The sequence below is a fragment of the Mustela nigripes genome, chromosome 12 (assembly GCF_022355385.1).
Source record: "Mustela nigripes isolate SB6536 chromosome 12, MUSNIG.SB6536, whole genome shotgun sequence".
Lineage (NCBI taxonomy): Eukaryota > Metazoa > Chordata > Mammalia > Carnivora > Mustelidae > Mustela > Mustela nigripes.
In genome coordinates, this window is record NC_081568.1 from 36303741 (window position 1) to 36323063 (window position 19323).

At 36.8% G+C, this 19323-nt stretch overlaps 1 protein-coding gene across 4 annotated transcripts in view; it reads left to right on the forward strand.

Annotated features, from left to right (window-relative positions):
• PARP8 (poly(ADP-ribose) polymerase family member 8) overlaps positions 1–19323 on the forward strand; it is a 178691-nt gene that overhangs the window by 125458 nt on the left and 33910 nt on the right. For all 4 annotated transcript variants that reach the window (XM_059417100.1, XM_059417101.1, XM_059417099.1 and 1 more), the window contains 5 exons: positions 3501–3626; positions 4031–4595; positions 6198–6248; positions 6356–6451; positions 17055–17147. In XM_059417100.1, coding sequence (XP_059273083.1) covers positions 3501–3626; positions 4031–4595; positions 6198–6248; positions 6356–6451; positions 17055–17147 — 931 coding nt within the window. The remainder of the gene's footprint in view (positions 1–3500; positions 3627–4030; positions 4596–6197; positions 6249–6355; positions 6452–17054; positions 17148–19323) is intronic.

Genomic DNA, 19323 nt, shown 5'->3' on the forward strand with positions numbered 1-19323 from the left:
GAAAAAAATAAGTATTGACCCAAAACAGATGTAGTATAGTGGTCAGCCTCATATAAAGTATCTATCATTCAAAGGCTAAATATGGCATAGGCCATGGAAATATTCATCTTTTTTTAAAACAGTGAATAGTTAAGTGCAAGTTTTTTTTTTTAAATGAAATTAAATTTAATTTTTTTCAGTGCTCCAAAATTCATTGTTTATGCACCACACCCAGGGTTCCATGCAGTATGTGCCCTCCTTACTACCCACCACCAGGCTCTTAAATGATATATGACTTGATGCTGAATTTGCATCAATCAAACTTAAGTTGTTTTTAAAAGGAAAAAACAAAAAGCCTTGCAAATCTCCAGGATTGCCTTAAATACAAACAAACATAAAATTAGGTATAAATTTTTCATCTGTTGAGTTTGCATTTATAAAATGAAATACAATGTATAACTGAAGTGCAAATTAAAATAAAAGTCAGATTTCAATTGTCAAATGAGTACGTTCATTTGATTTGATGCATAATGCAATCTCACTGAAGCTGTTAGACCACTACAGGTTGAATATAGTGCTGGCTCCTCCAGTGCATATTCCTTTTGAAATCAGCATGAAGAAAAGCATAGCTTAGCCCACATATACTCCCTTTTCTTTGTTGGAACTACCTTTGTTGAAACAGCTGACTATGACATCGTCTTGTGTAGTTGATCTTTGACAATGGCAACTGTAGTAACTCTTCACAGTGCCGGCATAATAGTAAACACAAACACCGGTGGGAGCATTAAAATCTCTGGATGGCTCTCAGGTATCAAGAGGTGACCTTTAGACCACATGTGTTCCTATGTATATTTCACATTACCATGGACGCTGAACACAACATTAACTGTGTTACAGGACAGTTGACTCCACCTTTTGAATCCAAGAACATCTAGGGGTTTGGGGGTCCAAGTTGAGGAGCTATTGGTTTCAGATGCTGAGGTCACACTTTGGAATGCTAATGCAATACAAAGTTGGAACAACTTTAGCTATAGTTATTTTTTATTTATTTATTTTTTTGTTCCAGTTCATCTATCAAGAATTAGAAAAGCACTTGTTAGGTTTCTTATGGAACAGTATATAGGAATGGCAATTTTCTTATAGGAGAAAAAGAATCTGAATCTGCTTGGTATGAAGAGTGGTATCACTTGGGGATTTCAGGTTAGGTACAGGGACAAATGAAGACCCTAATATTACTGTTAAACTTAAATCATGCTGAAATCTTGGGTGAAAAAAAATCTTCAAAAGTAAAGTGTTAAATTAAAAAAAAAAAAAATTCCATTAGCCTGAGCTTGAAGGTGAATTTACTGAAGACCACATCATTGAGTGCAGTTTTAACCCCTTCTTCCTCACTACCTCTCTAGCTGAAAAGGCCCCCAAATATTCCAGAAATGCCATTCTTCTGAACTCATCTAAGCTCACTGACTAAAGGCTGGAGTACTAAGTCGAGGTTGTACTTTCTAGTTATTGATGATAATTTGATAGAAACTGAGGATCTTGAGAAATAAATAATGGTCTTCGTGCTAAGAGTCACACCTGTTTGAGTAGCATATGTTAGCATCAGTCAGTCTGTACTGGATAACATAGGTGTTATGGTTTTGCCACTTATTAACCAGGCTAAATTGGGAAGATTTCTGTCTTTAACCTTATTTGTGAAATGTGTAGAATAATAGCTCCCTGAGGGTGTTGAGAGTTAAAAGAAAAAAAAAAAATCTGTTATAAGCATTACCCCTTGGTGTATTATAAATGGTAAGTATTGGTACCAATTTTTTTTTTTTTGTTTATATATAACAATAAATGCTCCAAAAGCAATAAACTGCTCCAAAAGCAATCTGTGTCAGAAATAACTTGAGAAGAACATAAAAAGCAGACAATGCTGAATTGACTTTTGAAAGAAAATCAGAATATTGGGGGCGCCTGGGTGGCTCAGTGGGTTAAGCCGCTGCCTTCGGCTCAGGTCATGGTCCTGGAGTCCTGGGATCGAGCCCCGCATCGGGCTCTCTGCTCGGCGGGGAGCCTGCTTCCTCCTCTCTCTCTGCCTGCTTGTGATCTCTCTCTGTCAAATAACTAAATAAAATCTTAAAAAAAAAAAAAAGAAAATCAGAATATTTAATTTATTGTATACAGAATGCTTAATTGTAAAATTTCACACTTGAATCTCAGCCTTCATGGACCCTCTGCCCTTGCCACTTGAATCCCAGGTTCAAGGATCTGAGAAGCTGTCGCATTCAGGGACCCTTCTCAGAAAACAATGCTGTGACAGAGTCTGAGATGATGTTCCAGAATTCTTTGCTACAAAAACAGTGATGTGCTGTGGTCTTGACTTAGAAAATACTGAGATCAGGAGTTATCAAATTCCTGCTTTATGATGGTCACTAAAGGCTTTTTTAGAGTCACACAATTTATTTTTATTTTTTTAAAGATTTACTTGCTGTTTTAGAGAGTGTGAGCATGCATATGCAGGAAGGGGAGGGGCAGAGGGTGAGAGAGAGAGAGAAAATCTCAAGCCAACTCCGTGCTCCCACCCCAGGCTCAATCTCATGACCCTGAGATCATGACCTGAGCTGAAACCAAGAGTTGGTCACTTACCTGACTGAGCCACCCAGGCCCCCCAAGACATACAGTTTAGTTTTTTGTTTGTTTGCTTGCTTTTTTTTTTTAAACAGTGTGTTTTAAAGTGAATGGGCTGTGCAGAGAGAGAAAATTTGCTGATTTCATATTTTGCCATAGAATCAGTTTTACGTGTTTTCCTTTTACTTAACGATTTCACGGTTTCATTTTATTTCCCTTTTCATGAAGAAAATTGCATAAGCAAATCAACTGAAAAGAAATGGACTTTACTTGTATCTTAAGTAATAAAATCATAATTACTATCAAACATTATTTCAAAACTGTGTTTCTGGCACCAGCAAAATAATTCCGAATTTGCTTTTGGCTAAAGAACTTTGGCTAAAGTTGTTTAAAGGCTGCCGTTCTAAATCTTTTTATAGCCTGTTATTTTATCAATTCTTTTTTTAAGAAGAGATATTTATTTATTTGAAAGAGAGAGTACACAAGAGAGCAGGAGCACCAGTGGCGGGGGAGGGGGAGGACAGAAGCAGAAGGAGAAGCAGTCTCCCTGCTGAGCAGGGAGCCCAATGCAGGGCTTGATCCCGGACCCTGGGACTATAACCAGAGCCGAAGACAGATGCTTAAGTGACTGAGCCATCCAGGTGTCCCTAATTTTATCACTTCTTTTATCGTTCACGTTATTAATTGTATTGCAGTAATCAATGAGTTATTAACAAAAATGCAGTAAAGTCATAGACATTTCCTACATGGGGCTTTCCTACATACGGGACCATCTCGTATGATTCGAAGTTAGAATCTCACCAATTCCCGTGCATTGATTTTCCTTCGATAAATACGCCCTCCACGTAATACGGAAATGGCCTATTAAATTCTCTTGGAACTGTGATGACAGAGTTCCTTTGGATTGACAGGATCATGCAGACATTCGTTACACAGCAGTGGAAACAGAGCAAAGACAAATCGAACTGCCTGCACAATAAGAAGCTGTCAGAGAAGAAGGTGAAATCTCCCCTGCATTTATTTTCTACCTTGCGCAGGTGGGTAGCAGATGACTTGTCGGTTGTCTTTCTCGATTCTGACCACGGGCTACTCCACAGTTAGGTCCTTCCGAGCATTCTTTAAGATGGTCTCGGCATCCACGCATGTTCTGTGTGACTTCAGAGGACGGACTAGGTCCTGTCGATTCCCTCAAAAACGTGGCTCCTCGTTTCCGCATTCGGAGGGTTTGTTTCCGTCCCGCGTGGTTGCGATGGCGGCTCGGCGGCCGTGCAGATGGCGGCTCGGCGGCCGTGCTCGCAGTGCGCATGCTCGCACTTTCTCTTTGCGCGGGACGGGCTGTAGCTCCACGAGGCGGGCCTTGTCGCCCTGTGCGGTTGACGGAGCCTCCGCGGTGTGTCGCGCTCCCGGTTTGCCCCGTAGTAACTGCTGTTCCGTTTTCAAGGTCGCCAAGTTACCCTCCCCCCGGTTGTGGTAAAAGCAAATCCAAGCTGAAATCGGAGCAAGATGGGATCTCCAAAACGCACAAGCTGCTGCGGAGGACTTGTTCCAGCGCCGTCAAGACCGACGACGTGTGCGCCACCAAGTCTCACAGGACCTTTGGTCGCTCCCTGTCCAGCGACCCGAGGGCGGAGCAGACCGTGCCGGCAATTAAGTCGCACAAACTCTTGAACCGGCCGTGCCCCGCCGCCGTCAAGCAAGAGGACTGCCTCACCCTCAAGTCGCATAAACTGTTGACTCGGTCTTGTTCCGGAGACCCGCGGTGTGAGCACAACGCCGGCTTGAAGCCCCACAAACTGTTAAGCCGATCTTACTCCAGTAATCTCAGAGTGGAAGAGCTGTACGGACTGAAAAGCCACAAGCTGCTCAGCAAGTCCTACTCCGGCGCTCCCAAGTCCTCCAAGACGGAGCTTTTCAAGGAACCTAACGCAGAGGGCAGGAGGCTCTCTCTCACCTCAGGGCTTATCGGTATCTTAACCCCGTCTTCATCGTCATCTTCCCAGCCTGCTGTGCGTAACTACTTTCCTCCTGAGTTCCTCAGTGTTAGCGAAGGGGCAGGACCGCGGTGGGGGTGGGGGTGGGGTGGGGGGTTCGTTTGGGCAGGTCTGGTAGAGGGAAGAAGTGAGATGCTCGTTTTTGTTTTCATGTTTGGGAATTTACCGTGTGTTTCTTTGGGGGTGTTAACTCGGCACGCCAGACACTGGCAACCGGTACTGGCACGTGCATTTTGACTCTGGGAAAAAATAAGTAACTCTAGCTGTTGATGGACGGTCCAGTCCAAATTCCTGTCGTGGCCCTGAATGCTGCTGTAACTGGAAGTCGGTCGTATCCACAAAGCTGATCCCTTTTAAGCGAGCCTGGCACTTTAATGTTTTATCAAGTAGGTTTATCTGGCCTCTAGTGCTCGTACGTCGGTAGTGGAGGACAGAGTTTGTCGAATAATTAAATTCGACAATTAAATGCCCTTCCTTTTCTGGATGAGGACGTTTGCCTATGAACATCGTAACTTATGGAGAGAAGCAACCTCTACTTCTGTATCCCAGAGCTTTGCTTAAAGCTGCTTTCAGTGTCTACTTGATAAAACTGAAGTCACGTTATCCTGAAGCTTTTTGGTGGAGATGGGGCCGGAAGGTAACGGTATTCAAGCTTAAGCCCTCTGGGTGGTATTTTTACTGGGAGTCCGTCGTAGACAGCATTTACCTTTGGAGCGATCAGCATTATAAGCCGATTTCAGATAAAAGAAACAGACCTCTCTTATGTATAGTAATTATGCAAAACAATCGATAAAAATGTTGTTTTCTTCCAGTAAATGCGTGTGTGTGCTGGGGTAAGAGTGTACTTGACTCTTAACCATACATACGGATACACCTAACAGTAGATGGCATTGAAAAAAAAATAAGATACATCTTCAGAAATTTGTGCTACTCTTGTATAGCTTTATTTCTAAAACTACATTGTAAATGATACCATGAAATTATACTTGTGTTAAGAAAATGTATGTAAGTATATTGATAGTTTCAGGTGGACCCCTAAAAACCCATTTCCTATCAAAAGGAAGTATAAAGGACACTTAGAAAACAATGTTAAAATGTTAACATAGAAAGTTTCCCATGAGAATTTCACGTAAAAAAGATAATTTCACGTATTCTGTAAAAGAAAGTGTCTTACCATCTTCCTGTATAATTAAGCCTAATACAGTACAATAGTTTAGTGGTGTACCCTCTCAGTAGCTGTCTCCTATGTCCTTGGAGGAATAATTCTCATTGTAAAATAAGATGGAAATAATCTAAATGAGGAGATGAGAGCATTTGACAGTAAGTAGTAGTGGAAACGAGCTTTTGTGATCATTTAAAAATGCCAATCATTTTTACTAGAAGATCAAAAATTAAGAATGCTGTTGGGTTAGCTTAGACAAGGCTTGTGGTAATAATGGCAGAAAGTGTATTATAATAAACTCTAAAATCTTGATGTCATGTTCAGTGATTTAATTCATATTACAGGTGACCCTAGATCACACACTTGTATTCACTGTTTCAAAAAGTCAAAGGCTGTAATTCATCTATTCTCTGAGTTAAAAAATTATTTTCTTCTTTTACTTTGCTTTTTTATAGCCAAATGGTGCCAAATGCATTCCAATACGAGACCGCGGCTTCCTAGTGCAGGTAAGATCCAAGCAAGCCATCCATTGCAGAAATATTTGAGCTTTTAATGGGTTTTCAAATTATCTATGAACTTGACTTCATTATTTCTCTTTATTATTTTTTTTCAGACAATTGAGTTTGCTGAACAGCGGATCCCTGTATTGAATGAATACTGTGTGGTTTGTGATGAGCCACATGTGTTTCAAAATGGCCCTATGCTTAGGGTAAGTTCTCATTGGTAGAATTTCAGTGTTGACATAGGATATAAAAGGGTTAAGATATTAAAATAAAGTATATAACTTGATTTACAGTGCATATTGTCTAATGAGCAAATTATTTAATGCACACAGTGGTGTAATTTTGGCAAATGAATCACTATTTGTGAAGGAATCTGTGGAAGACAAGGTGTTTCATATTAGGAAAATATTTCCTAGCGTATTTCTCATATGTGCCTATCTATCATCTCTCTTTCCTTTCATCTATTTATATCTATCTGTCTACCTCTGTATTAATAGCAATAGATGTAGGTATAGGTGAATAGAAAGAAAAATGTAGCTATAGATGTATATATGTAAACTTATGAACAGTGTTTCTTCAAAACCACACAATTTAAGATGCTTACCAGGAGAGAAAAGAGTAGAAGTCGGAGGAGTTACACAATAGCACACAGAGAATCTGAATTTTAATGATTTCCAAAAAATGCCAGCTCACTGACACTTTTGAGGCATTACTGAGGGAGTATAGAAATAAGAATCAATGTGTATATGTTCCCACAAAAAAATAAATCTTTCCATTTATTTAGATATGTAGTTTGGGAGGAATGATCTGATTTCAAGTTTTTCTATAATTTTTAAATTGAGATAAAATTCATATAACATGTGTGGGGTGCCTGGGTAGCTCAGTGGGTTAAGCCTCTGCCTTCAGCTCAAGTCATGATCCCAGAGTCCTGGGATTGAGCTCTGCATCGGGCTCTCTGCTCAGCAGGGAGCCTGCCTCCACCTCTCTCTCTGCCTGCCTCTCTGCCTACTTGTGATCTCTGTCTGTCAAATAAATAAATAAAATCTTAAAAAAAAATTCATATAACGTGATTCACTCTTTTAATGTACACAATTAAATAGTTTTTAGTTTATTCACAGTGTTGTGGAACCATTACCACTGTCTTAATTCCAGAACATTTGCATTACCCAGAAATGAAATCCATAACTGGTAGTGGTCATTTCCAATCTTCTCCCTTCATCCTCTGGCAACCATTAATCTATTTTTTGTTTCTATGAATTTGCCTATTCTGGACATTTCATATAAATGGGATCATACATTATGTGGCCTTTTGCTTTTGGCTTCTCACTTAATATAATGTTTTCAGGGTTCATCCAGGTAGCATGTATCAGTCTGTATTTGTTTGTTTTTTTTGTGGGGGGGTATAATAATATTACGTTACATGGATATATGACACGCATTTTCCATTCATCATTTAATAGAATTGCTGGTACATATGCTAACTTAGTGTTTGAGAAACAATCGAACTCTTTTTTTGACAGTGGCTGTACCACTTTATTTTCCCACAAGCAGTGTACGATGGTTCCAGTTTCTCCACATCTTCTTCAACACTTGTAATACTTCTTTTTATATAGCATCTCAGTGTGTGTGAAGTGGTATTTCATTGTGGCTCAGATTTGCACTTCTCAAATGATTAGTGATTTTGAGCATTTTATTGTATGCTTATTGGCCACTTGTGCTTCTATTTTGGATAAATGTCTGTTTATATTCGTTGCCTGTTTTTAACTGGATTATTTCTCTTTGTTGTTGCGTTATTAGAGTTCTGTGTGTGTGTGTGTGTGTGTGTGTTCTGAATACTAAATTTTATTAGATGTGTGATTTGCAGATATTCTCCTATTTTGTGGGTTTTCTTTTTACCTTCTTGGTAGCATCCTGTGACATACAAAAGTTTTAAATTTTAATGGAGCCCATATTTATCAGCTGAACTGTTGCCTAATCCAAGGTCACAAAGATTTACACCTATATTTTCTTTTATGTTTTATAGTTTCTGTCTTACAATTAAGTCATTGATCCTTTTTGAGTTAATTTTTGTGTATGGTGTAAGGTTGGGTTCTAAATTAATTCTTTTGTATGTAGCTATTCAGTTGGCTTAGCACTGTTAGTTGAAAAGAGCTTTCTCCATTGGATGATTGTGGCACTTTTGTTGAAAATCATTTCACTGTAGATGTATTGGTTTATTTGGACTCTTAATTTTATTCCACTGACCTGTGTGTGTATCCTTCCATCTGTGCTACACTGTCTTGATTACTGCGGTTCTGCAGTAAGTTTGGGAAGCAAGAAGTGTGTGTTCTCTAACTTCATTTTTCTTTTATAAGATAGTTTTCACTGTTTGGGCTCCCTTGCATTTTTATGTGAATTTTAAAGTCAGCTTGTTCATTTCTGCCAAAAAAAAAAAAGAAGAAGAAGAAGAAAAAGGCAGGGAATTTTATAGGTTTGCATTTGGCTCCATAGGCCAGTTTGGGAAATATTGCTGTCTTTTAACAATTTTAACCCTTTCAATCCATGAACACAGGAAGTTTTTCCGTTTATTTGGATCTTTAAAAGTTTCTTTCTACACTATGTTGTAGTTTTCATTATTCAGGTCTTATACATCCTTTGATAAATTTATTTTTTAGTTAGTTTATTCTTGTCACTCTAATCAACATTGTACTAGAGGACATAGCCAGGGCAATTAGGTAAGAAAAAATATTAGAAGGTATTCAGATCGGAAAGGAAAAACCAAAATGATCCTCATTTGCGGATGACATGAGTGCTGTGTGCTAGACCCTGTATAGATAGATATTTTGCATATTGCTTCCTTATTTGATTTTCACAAAACTCTTGTGGTTTATGTGTTTTTTCGCTCATAGTGCAAATAGGATTAAGATCGAAAAAGATCAAAAAATTTGTTCAGCATCACCCAGCCAGTATGGGTAGAAGCTGGACTTTGAGCCTATTTCTGCCTGACTTCAAAACTGCATCATAAGTGCTTATTGAAGGCTTCCTAAGTATAAGGCACCAAGCTAGATTCTTTTGAACTTTTTAAGAGAAATTTGTCCTGTTATTGGGAATATATATTTGAAAAGACAAATTATAAAGCCTAGAAAGAGAAAGTTTTGTCAGAGCTTGTTTGCATTTCAGGATGTATTCTTTAAGAAACACGTAATAACCAGCTGTGATCATGATCTTTTGTCAAAGTCTAAGACATACTTAATTTTACTTGTTTATGGGAAACATATATAAAAAATTTATCTCCCTGCTCGTACACTATTCTTTGTCAGTCAGCTTTTTTTTCTCAAAGAGATACATACAATGTTACTCTGAAACCCAGATTAACTAAGGTGTTTGTTTGTTATTTTGATGTGATACATGGAAACGTGTAGTTACGATGAGAATAAGGAGAATACTTTGGTCATTTCAGTTTATCCTTCCTTCAGAAGGTCCATTTTTATTTTGTTAGTGTTCATCTGTGGATCTTGATCTGTTGCATGATCAATGGCAATGTGATCTTCACTGCAGAAGGTTATAATAATGTTATTGATGGCACATGCTTTTTGAGTGCCTTTTATGTGATCATGTGTTCAAAGTATTTTACATGGATTATTATTTGATTTAGTCCTCTCGTGATAACCCTGTGAGATGGGTATTATTATTACCCCTGTTTTACAGATGAGGAGAACAGTTTACTATCAACGTGGCTAGTAAGTGATAGAAATGAGACTCAACCCTAGCAGATGCACCAAGGCCACAGTTCTTTATCAGGATGCTACTCTTGACTCATGTACTTGAACTGACATGTAATTCTAACATGTAAATAGATTTCACATCCTGGATATTTTCTCCTCGTGTTGTGGTCCTTGTGGTTCAGTTACTGGCAACTCATTCCTATAGTAAGTGATAGAAGTATCCTGATTGCTATCAGTATTCTCTGTGCTTGCTTCAATTTTTGTTTTACTTTAACTGTTTTATTCTGCACCAGAATTTCTTTCTAGAAGTGGAAGTGCTTTTGTAAATAATGATGTTTTCTAAGTAAGTATAGCTGGTTTTCTGCTGGTTTTATGTTGTTGCCATTCAGACTGATATCTAAGAAATCAGAAAACCTACTTGGGTTTCTTAAATAGAAAAATAAGTGACAGCTGAAATTAAATGAGGAAATGGAAGTCAAAGGAAGAGAAGTAAACAAAGAACTGCCTCTTGATTGTCTTAACCGGATATTTAACCTAAATCCGGCATACTCATTTTTTTTCTGTATCTCTCTTATATTTACATTGTATTATGTTTTACTGTAATTTTAATAGAAATGTATAAAATTATTGCACATAAAATTTCTTATGAAGTATTAATCACTAAACTGACTCATTGACCATTTATTCAGTGCAGATGACACATTGCAAACTGAAATAGCTCCTAGAGATGTAAAGAGGAGACATTATGTCCTAGTGAGTGATTAAATAAGTCAGATATAACTCAGGGTTCCAGAGAATTCTATATCTAATGTTCATTATGTTTGATCTCTTTCATTCAAAATTTGAAGTGTGTCTTATGTTTTTTCTCTTTTCTCTAAGCATGATTATTTATTGAATGACATAAGTTGCCCTTTACTGCTATTTCCCAGAAGTCCTAACATTTTGGTCACTACTTGTACTCCTCTGTCACTTTACTCAGAGATCTGAGTAAGCGTGTCATACTTTCTGAAACATGGGTACCTACCATGCTTACTGATTTAGAAATACCACAATGATCCACTTATCTCTTTTTTCACAAAGGTTATAAATGTCACTCCCAGGCATGAGACCTGACATGTAAAATTTTGCAAATGCATAAAACTCAAATTAACATCACAAGGATTGTTTTATAGTGTCCTGGATTTCCCATGTGGCAGTGCAGTTCGGATTATGATCAGAAAACCAAACCCAAACCCAATTGGTGGTTCTCTACATTTTGGAATCAACTAGAGTATTAAGGCAGCCAACTGTTGATGCTTTAAAATTTTGATTTTTGTCTTCATCCAGTGTTTTTGGATAACACAAAAATAAGGATTTATTGCCAGACTCACCACTGTTTTCTAAGCCTCTTCCTTCCTAGTGCCCTTGTCTTTATGTTATACTCACACTGAATACCATGATCCTTGCAATTGTTTGTCTTCTTTTTTGAATCCTGCGGAAGGGCTGCTGAACTGGGTTGGAGAAAACCATGCATATGGTTGTAGGGATTAGGATCTCTATAGTTAGAAATTTATCATTGGTACTTGGCAGTCATTCTGTATGTCCCTGGCTAGTAGACTTTCCCATTTCCCAGATCAACATATGACATGAAAATTATGGACCTCATTTTCTTCTCCTGTCATGTGAAAATATCCCAGATTGCTTGCTGTGAATAGATTGATCAGGCTTGAGATTCTGGTATCTTTCTTTGAGTGTAATGCCCAATCCCACTGAGGCAAAATCAGCTGAGACACCTGAGCTGTGGACCTTAGACAGAAGTTTGTGACTAAGTTCTTATTTTTGGAATGAAATTAGCAGCGTCCAGTTATAATTTGGTCATAAGCTTAAGGCATTCCCATGATAATTGTTGAGAAACTGAGCATATAGGTAAACCTTGATATGTCCCATTTTACTTCTTAAGAGTAAAACAGGTAGGTCTTCCTGTATTTAGGTCTGACTTGAATGTTTGAAGAATGGATGGAAAAGCACACCCTGTTCCCTCCTCAACTCTTCCTCCCATCCCCCACCTCATGCCACAGAAGTAAGATTTCCATTTTTGAAATATAGGCTAAATGATAATTATACCAAACACTTTAATTCAGAAATACGGTTTTTTTCAAACCAAGTAGAAAGAAATTGGTTTTAAGGCTCAAACAACAACTTAAGTTGTATGAGAAAATAGGAAACACTGTGTTGAAGCTTAAATGGGCATGAGCCTATATTAACTACAAATCTGCCTTGATCTCCATGGGATTCCTGTCTTTCTTTTAGCATGGTGAACTTGCCCCCGCCACCACCTACCCCGCTCCCCCCCACTCCCGCCCTGCCCTGAATGTCTGTCTTCCAAACCTTGAAAAGAACCTGAAGCATGGACTATAAAATCAGAAATACAAAGAGCTAAATAAAGGCTTGTAGGTTTTGAGTTTCTAGTAGCTATTCTTAATTATTCTTACATTTTCAACCCTAGTTTTTTAACTAGGAATTTTATTTACACTGCTCATTTCTTTTTTAACAAGAACAATTTTAACACTAAATTAAGGGTTTCAATAAGCTATGGATATGAAAATAAAAATACTATTTCATAATAAGCTTCAGTGAAAATTTTATTGAACACTTACTTTTGTGTATGCATTGGTTTAAAACTAGAAGCAGCTGTGGTTATCAAGTTACCTAGTATTGTTAATATTTAAACAGCTCTGTTTACCTCAGGGAGATTTTCTAAGCCTCTTACCTTTCTTACTTCTTGGTCTTATCAATCTGGTGCACTAGATGTCATTTTTTTATCCCTATTTTACAGATAGGAAAACTGAACCTGTGCACATGTGCTCCCATTGGAACAGTTACCACTTTTTGTCTGTTCTGTTTATTGTGCTAACATGAAAAATTTTGTTTGAATGGAAAAAGCATGGGAGAAAAGGTTTGAAAACCTCTCACCTACACCATGCTATATACAAATACATACATACTCTTGAGTTTTATCATTTCTATTTTTAGTAGGAAGCAATTTGAATTTATTGAAGACACAAACTTTCTAAAACACAGTTAGGTTCTAAAATATTCTTTAGGCTTAACCAGTTTTGAAATACATTTTCATTGCTCACATTTTAAATTGTTTTGATTCAATTTGTATTTGTCTTAGCTTTAAAACTTCTAAAATAAATCTTAGGGACATATAAAGTCATCTATGTGTTTAAATGGTGCATAATGAATGTTACATTGCAAAAAAAATATGTATTGTCTTGTTTTTACAGTTCAAATTATAGGAACTAATTGCTTGAGGACAATAAAATAACATTAAGAATTGTTAATATTTTAGGAATTGAAACATTGTAAACTCAAAAATAAATTCATAAATGATGTATACATTTGGTTATATCGGGCATATACACTTTATATTAAATTATGTGCCGTAAAATACATCGTTACACTTATCCAGTAATATTTTTACCCAGTAAAATTTTTTAAATTTTTAATTTTTAAAAATTTTTTACCCAGTAAAAATTTTTAATATTTTCCTCAAAAATGGGTGTGTATGTTTTATTTATTTATTTATTTAGTAAGTAATCTCCACACTCAATGTGGGGCTTGAACTCACAACCTCAGTATCAAGAGTTGCATGCTCCACCAACTGAGCCAGCCAGGTGCCTCACCTATGTTCCATTTTTAATTGATGCTAGAGCTTTCTGTATAAATGGTACAGTCAGAGCAGAATATGTTGGGGTTGGGGGATTAGCTAAGAGTCAGCTAACCCACAATGTAATTACTTATGTTTCATTAGGGAACAATGATTTGCTTCCTTTCTTTTTTTTTTTTTTTTAAGATTTTATTTATTTATTTGACAGAAATCACAAGTAGGCAGAGAGACAGGCAGAGAGAGAGAGGGGGAAGTAGGCTCTCTGCTCAGCACAGAGCCCAGTGTGGGGCTCAATCCCAGGACCCTTGGGAACATGACCTGAACTGAAGGCAGAGGCTTTAACCCACTGAGCCACCTGGTGCTCCCTTGGTTCCTCTTTCTTGAATAAGATGTTCTTTCTGTGAGCAATGAGACATCTAATCTTGATTACTTACTATGATTTGAGAACTCTGTTTTAGTGTGCTATTTTATGTTGACATTTTGAACTCAAATAAAATGTGGATAAACATGGGAGCAGGGAGGATCAAAAGTTTACAAAAACTAGTTAGTAAATGTTTATCTGAAAATGTAACTGATTTATACCTCTGATACTGTCTTGAACTTTCTAGTACAAATGAGCAATAGAGGGACACCTGTGTGGCTCAGTGGGTTAAGCGTCTGCCTTTGGCTCAGGCCCTGATCTCCGGGGATTGAGTCCCACATTGGCTTGAGCATTGGGCTCCTTTCTCAGTGGGGAGTCTGCTTCTTCCTCTCCCTCTGCTCCTCCCCACACTTCTTACATTCTCTCTCTCTATTTCTCGATCTCTCAAATAAATATATTTTTAAATGAGCAATAGATTGTTATTTTAAAAATTCACTAGTATTTACTTAGTTTGGTGTTAATATAGCATAAATTAATCACCATATTACCTCTACATTTGCTATTTTAAAAAAGGGAAGATAAAATTGTAAGAATGTAATGTGTAGCTCTAATTTTTTAGTGCAGTAGCAAAAACTGCCCTTTCTTACCCTCAAAGTTTTATAGGGTATCTGACTTCCTTCTTCAAACAGTTGCAGGAAGCATATATTCCTAAAAGTCAGCCTTATACATTTCAACCAAAAAGATACAAGAAAGAAGTGTTCATAAAGTAATCAAGTCATAGCTTTATCATTAGGAATGTAGGTTTATAATTTAAAGTAAAGCGTCAGGGGCACCAATAGGGCTCAGATGGTTAAGCGTCTCCCTTCAGCTCGGGTCATGATCTCTAGGTCCAGGGACCCTCTTTGGCTCCTGGCTCAGTGGGGAGACGTCCTTCCTCTCTCCCTCTGCCTCACTCCCTGCTCATGCTCTCTTTCTGTATCTCTCTGTGTCAAATGAATAAATAAGATCCTTTAAAAAAAAAAAAAGCAATGAGTCAGTTGGCAAGTTCATATGATCAGAGACTTGAGTATAATAAGGTCTGGGAGGGAGATGAAATGGAAATACAGAAGAAAGCTTTGAAATGTTGCTCATTTGTTACCCAAGATTAAAAAAAAAAAAATAGGTCAGGGCGAAATTGGTACAGATTATTTAAAACAAAATCAGGGTGACACATGAATACCTAGGATTGGTGACAAAGTGTGTGTTAGAGATCTGTAAGAATAACTACACTATTTTTCTTCAGTCTTAGACATTTTTCCTACATTAAAATCAATATTTTATCCATCCAGTCTAGTGGAGTGTGAGATATTTTATTTCACTTCCACTTCTGTTGTTTAAAGCAACAACTTGGTACTGAAAAAGATAGTTTCTATCCTTTTAAAACATTTCCTGGAATCTGTGAATACCATGTTCATAGGTACCTACATACATATATATTTGGATGATCTCAAAGTAAGTGCAATTGATTGCCAAAGTTCAGTTGAAAAGAATGAAACCAGCTATTACTTGTATGCACTAAATAAGCTTTTTTCCTATTATTCCTTTGGGATTGAAGGATTTTATTTAAAAAAAATGTATGGTTATTAGACAAGAGTAGTATTGAAAAAAAAACAACCTTTTGTTTCTGTGTCCCCGTTTACTTGCTCAGTGAACATTGTTGGGTGGCTGGTACATGAATAAATTCCTAGGGTCCTTCATGATTTCTATGGTTTATCTTCTCCCCGGATTCTTTGTGTATACAGGTCCACTATACACCAGTATAATGTTTGGCACTATGGTAAATGGACAATGAATGATTGCTATTATTATTTCAGACCATATTGTGCTCCCAGAAAGTAAACAAAAGATTAACAGCCAATGTCCTTGGGGAAAACTGAGGTTGAAACGTACATGCACATAGATGAACCCACACAAAAAATTGAAGATTAAAAACAGGTTAAACACTTAAGGAAAAATAAGTCGCAGAAATTGAACAGTCTGCTCTAAGTAGAGCCATCTATATATAGCACTCTCTGTATAGCTTGAGTCTGGATGAAGAGTTTTCTCCAGTTAATTTCCTCTCATAGGTAGTTTTACCTGATGTTTCTGAAATGTAATCAAACTGCCCTTTTAAAGTGGATAAAAGAAAGGTATCAATTGATTTTTTTCCTAAAATTCTCTTTGGGGAACATCAACCAGAAGTGTTTGTGATTGGTCATGCTTATGTCAACAAAGCCACCATATGGGCCTATTCCAAACATAAAAGATGGACCGAAAAGGACTGTACTTCCAACTGGTTAAGCGCCCGACCAAGTCGTTCTCAGAAATGAGTGAGCAGAGGAGCAGTGGCACTAACAAAAGCCTTTTGTCTGCTAGGCAGTGGCACCATGGATTGTATCGTGTTAGGCTTCATCAGCTACCTAATGCAATGTAACTCTGGAGATAAGATAAATCAAACAGACGACACTATATTAGATTTGAAAGATGAGAAGTCTTCCAAAGCAATTGCAGAGTGTATATTTCAGTGCTGTCGACTTCAGGAGGTTATTGAGTCAAAAGTCTTTGCAACAAAACCAATATTTCAAGAACTGGGTAGCAAGTAAGCAGAGTCATGCTTATTTCTTCCAAAGAAAATTACCTAGGAAAGAGTGGAATCTTCTTTGTATATTTGTTTTACACAGCTGTTAGGTTTAACTTTTTTTTTTAGCTTACCACCAGCTTAGGTGTCTGCTTTTTCCTTTTCTTTTTTTTAATACATCTCAGGTACAAAAATGAATGAAGTAGAAGAGATGATTTTTCCATCTGTTGCTAAAAGATTCTACGTGCAAGTGCCTACAACTATTTGAAATGGATTTCTTATATTTGTTACTCCATATCACTAGATGATTATTTACCAATTGTTACCCAAATTTAGGAATTTAACTTTCGTTAATTAAGGTCCTGTGATTCCTTTCCTTTTAATACTCTGAAACTTTGCATTTTTTTAAAATACTTAATGGAATGTCATAAAATTACCTTAAGAGCTGGGAAACGGAAAAAAACAGTATTGTAACTCATTGCCCTTTCTTTTGTAGCCCACTGTGTGTGAGCGAGAACTGTGTGTGTTTGCTTTTCAAACCCTGGGAGTAATGAATGAAGCTGCTGATGAAATAGCTACAGGAGCTCAGGTAGGAACACACAGTGCTAATTAGTCCTGATTTTGATCTGAAAACTTTATTCTGATCCACTAGTTACCTTCAGTGTGCTCTTCTTTCTTCTTTTGGATACATTTTTGATACTTTCATGGTAGATTAAAAAGGCTGGCATTTGATTTTTTTTTTTTTTTTTTTTTAACTAGAAACTGAATCTTGCTATCTGTATCTAGTGAGTGTTTTGTCATTTGGCAATTGCAGAGGGAAGAAATAAGCTAACTTTCTTGTGTTTGAAAAATAACTATGATTCTGTCACGGCAAAGTTGAAATATTGAAACCCTTGCCACATGCATTATGTAAAATTCATTTGTAAAGTTATAGTGCCATAAAATGGAAGCCAATTTATTTTTAAAACATAGGTGAAAAGATAAAGGGCAGAACATATAAGAAAAAGCATCCAATTTTACAATAGCAGTGTGTATGACATAGGAAGAAAATTATAAAAACAAATGAAACAACTTGGGAGTAAGAAGCATTCCATGTTTCTGGAAGGAAAAAAAATAAATTCTGAAGATGCCAGAATTTACTTCATGAATCATGAATTCCAACAAAATTTCAATTGATTTTTAAAAATTTATTTATGCAGGCTAAGTTCCTCATAAACCTATGAAAATAGATTTACAGATAATATAGATAAGATAGATTAATAGAAAAATATCAGAGAAAATTTTTAAAAAATAAGTGTTAATTAAGGGAGGCTAGACCAACCATATACAGAAACATGCAGTTCTCTATTTTATAAAAAATGTAGTATTGGAAAGAATAGGATGGCAAATAATCTCCAAAAGAGATCGTTATAAATATACTTACCGTATTTTAAAGGAAGTATCACATCAAATACTAAAATTAAAATGTTTTAGTAAGTGAGGTGGGAACAAATGACTTCTAACATGGGGGACAAAACCCCCATGTTTGTAAAAACAAATTTGTAAAAACAAATTCCTAATAGCTGAAAGAAGAGTTTTGTTTAAAAATACTACATACAAACTAGAAGAGAGTAATACTAAGCATGCACAATGTGGATAGTGCCTCAGGTTTGTGCATTTATGCAGCATCAAGAAATCGTAAAGAATACCTACAGATTTGAGTCCATCCATACTTTGTTTTTTACTTGAAAAAATAGTGAACAATAAGAGCTACCTATGAGAAAATTTGTCTTGCCTCAACATAATTGTATGAAAGCACATAAAACTTGGAAAAAGAAACATGAAGACCATAACAGATTAATAGAGGAAATGAACACACAATTCACAAATATAGTTAGTAAAGAAACATAAGAAAATATTCAGCTTTACTGAAATCAGCAAGAAGCTAAATGTGAAGAGAATTACCAATCTGTCACTTACAAAATTTGCAAGATGGGTGGGGGAAAATGATCATATAACAGACATTCATTCAACAGGTATCAAATACCTACTATTAACAGGCATTAGTCCAGATGGAAGTAAAGCAATTACTATGGAATAGCACAGGCCTTGTAGATTTACACACGTCCTGTTAACCTAATTGTTTCACCCATTAACTAAATGGAGGTACATCCACTTGAACTATTAAGGAAAACAATTGTGATATAATGAATTATAAATGAACAAGAATGCCAACAGTATGGCATTGATCGTATGTAATGTGGATAAGAAGGTCCCATGATTAAATTTCAAAAATATGGCTCGATATCACTTCTACAGCCAACATGCTCATATTTGCATATTAAAGACTCTCAGAATCCCTGAAACTAAGAAAATAAGTAGCCAGTACTTAGAGGATTTCTCCAATGTGTCTGACCATTGGTGGGTCCTTTTTCTTTTTTTTTATTTCTTTTTTTTTAAAGATTTTATTTATTTGACAGACAGAGATCACAAGTAGGCAGAGAGGCAGGCAGAAAGAGAGGGGGGAAGCAGGCTCACCGCTGAGCAGAGGGCCCGATGCGGGGCTCGATCCCAGGACCCTGAGATCATGACCTGAGCCGAAGGCAGAGGCTTAACCCACTGAGCCACCCAGGCGCCCCTCATTTTTTTTTTTTTTAATGTGAAAGTTTTTCTCATCATTTGGAACTAATATTGCTCAAAAAGAAAAAAAAGAGATACTTTAATCTATGCTGTTTATAGATAGCTGAAATGCTCACTTCGGTAGCACAAATACTAAAATACAGGTA